Source organism: Gallus gallus, chromosome 2 (assembly GCF_016699485.2).
Source record: "Gallus gallus isolate bGalGal1 chromosome 2, bGalGal1.mat.broiler.GRCg7b, whole genome shotgun sequence".
Taxonomy (NCBI): domain Eukaryota; kingdom Metazoa; phylum Chordata; class Aves; order Galliformes; family Phasianidae; genus Gallus; species Gallus gallus.
The window spans coordinates 58,614,529-58,616,906 of record NC_052533.1 but is presented as its reverse complement, the minus strand read 5'-3'; the positions used below and the strand labels follow the sequence as shown (position 1 = coordinate 58,616,906).

The window sequence follows — 2,378 nt, the reverse complement described above, 5'->3', positions numbered from 1 at the left end:
CCGCCGCACGGAGCGCCGTCACCACGCGGCCCGCAGCCGGGGGCCGCCTCCCCCCCCGCCCGGGGCTGCCGGCGCGACGGGGGCCGGCGGGGCGCGGAGCGGAGCGGCTACCCTGAGGGGGCGCGGCGTTGAGGGGAGAGCGAGGCGGAGCGGCGTCCCCTGAAACAAACCCCAAGCAAAAAGCAAAAAAAAAAAACCAAAACAAAAACAAAAAAGAAAGAAAGAAACAGTTTAAGGACAAAAGCAGAGCCCCACGTTGCGGCGCGGCTCCGGCAGCAAGTCCGCGCGGAGCGGGAGCGCGGCGCGGCCGGGGCCGGGCGCCGTTGTGGAAGCTGCCCCGGGGCCGGCCCGGAGCCCCCCGCAGCCCCGCGCCGCCGAGTCGAGCCCCGCGGCCGCAGCCATGGTGCAGCAGACGGGCACGGCGGAGAACACGGAGGCGCTGCCCGCCGCCGAGACCTCGGCCGCCGGGGTCGGGCTGGAGCTGGGCATCGCCTCGTCGCCTACGCCCGGCTCCACCGCCTCGACGGGCGGCAAGGCGGACGACCCGAGCTGGTGCAAGACGCCCAGCGGGCACATCAAGCGACCGATGAACGCCTTCATGGTGTGGTCGCAGATCGAACGGCGGAAGATCATGGAGCAGTCGCCCGACATGCACAACGCCGAGATCTCCAAGCGGCTGGGCAAGCGCTGGAAGCTGCTCAAGGACAGCGACAAGATCCCCTTCATCCGGGAGGCGGAGCGGCTGCGCCTCAAGCACATGGCGGACTACCCCGACTACAAGTACCGGCCCAGGAAGAAGGTGAAGTCGGGCAACAGCTCCGCCAAGCCCGCAGACAAGGCGGACCGGGCCGCCGGCGGGGGCGGGGGCGGCGCCGGGCCCGGCGGGGGCAGCGCGGGCGGCGGCCCCGGCGGCGGCACGGCCAAACCCGCCCCGAAGAAGGGAGGCGGTGGCGGCGGCCCGCGGCCCTCCCCCGCCGGCCCCAAGCCCCACGGCAAGGCGGCGGCGGGCGGCAAGGCCTCGCCGCCGGGAACCGGCGAAACGACGGCCGCGCCCCCGCCGCCGCCGCCGCCCGAGCACCAGGCGCTGTACAAGCCGAGGGGCGCGCCGGCGGCGCCCGGCAAAGCGGCGGCCGAGAGGAAGCTGAAGCGCGTCTACATCTTCGGCGGCGGAGGGCCGGCGGCGGCCGCCGCCTCGGGCTCTCCCGGCGGCGCCGTGCCCGGCAGCCCCACGCTGACCAGCGCGGCCGAGGCCGGAGACCCGCTGAGCCTCTACGAGGAGGCGGGCGGCGCGGCGCGGCCCGACGGGGACTGCCCCTCGCCGCCGGGCGCCCGCTCGCCCGCCGAGCACCGCGGCTACGCCGGCCCGAGGGCCGCCTCGCCCGCCCCCTCCACGGCGCGGTCCTCCTCCGCGTCCTCCCACTCGTCCTCCGCCTCCTCGGCCGGCTCCTCGTCGTCGGACGACGAGTTCGAGGACGACCTCTTGGACCTGAACCCCAGCCCCGGCTTCGAGAGCATGTCCCTGGGCGGCTTCGGCTCCTCCGCGCTCGACCGGGACCTGGATTTTAACTTGGAGCCCGGCTCGGGCTCGCACTTTGAGTTCCCGGACTACTGCACGCCGGAGGTAAGTGAGATGATCTCGGGGGATTGGCTGGAGTCCAGCATCTCCAACCTGGTGTTCACCTACTGAGGCGGGGCCGCCCGAAGCCGGCGGCGGCCGAGAGGACCGCGGGAGCGCTGCCCGCCGCTGTGCCACCGCCCGAGGACGGACTGAGAGGGACCGCGGCGCAGCGCGGGAGGAGGGAGCGGCGCCGTGCGGAGCTCCCGCGGGGGTCGTCGTCGCCCTCCGGATGCGAAAGAGCGACCAGAACTGCTTGAAAGGAAACGAGGATCGGCTGAGCCCCCCCCGCGCTGCTCGTGCCGGGGGCTGAGGTGCCGTCGCGGCGCCCGAAAACACGGGGAAAAAGAGAGGAAAAAAAAAAAAAAACAGTAGTTTTTTTTTTTCTTCTTCTTTCTCGGAATCGTGATGGTGTTGGATTCTCTCAGTGGTGGGTTAATAGAGCATGTTACCTGTCTGTCTTTAAGGTTTTTGTCGGACCGTGGAACAGTTTCAGAACGTAGCGTTAGGGCGATGCGAAGCGGACAGATGGCGCTCTGTTTGATTCCTACAAAGTATCACCAGCTCTTTTTTTTGTTTTGTTTTGTTTTTGGGTTTTTTTTTTTCACTCTTAACTCTTTAAAGGATTCAAACGCAACTCAATGCCGTGCTGGACTCTCAGAAATTCAGGACCAAATTTTCCCTCTGCTGTGTCCGTGTGTGTCCGTAGGGCCGCGGGTGGTATAGGACTGTGCCCACCGACGGCCGCCCCCGTCCCGTTCCG

General features: G+C 69.0%; 1 protein-coding gene across 1 annotated transcript; it reads left to right on the top strand.

Moving 5' to 3' along the window:
• Window positions 1–386: 386 nt before the first annotated feature.
• Window positions 387–1,875, top strand: SOX4 (SRY-box 4). The gene is given in 1 exon segment (NM_204484.2): window positions 387–1,875. A coding segment is annotated over 1 exon segment (1,287 nt). The 5' UTR covers window positions 387–400; the 3' UTR covers window positions 1,688–1,875.
• Window positions 1,876–2,378: the final 503 nt, after the last annotated feature.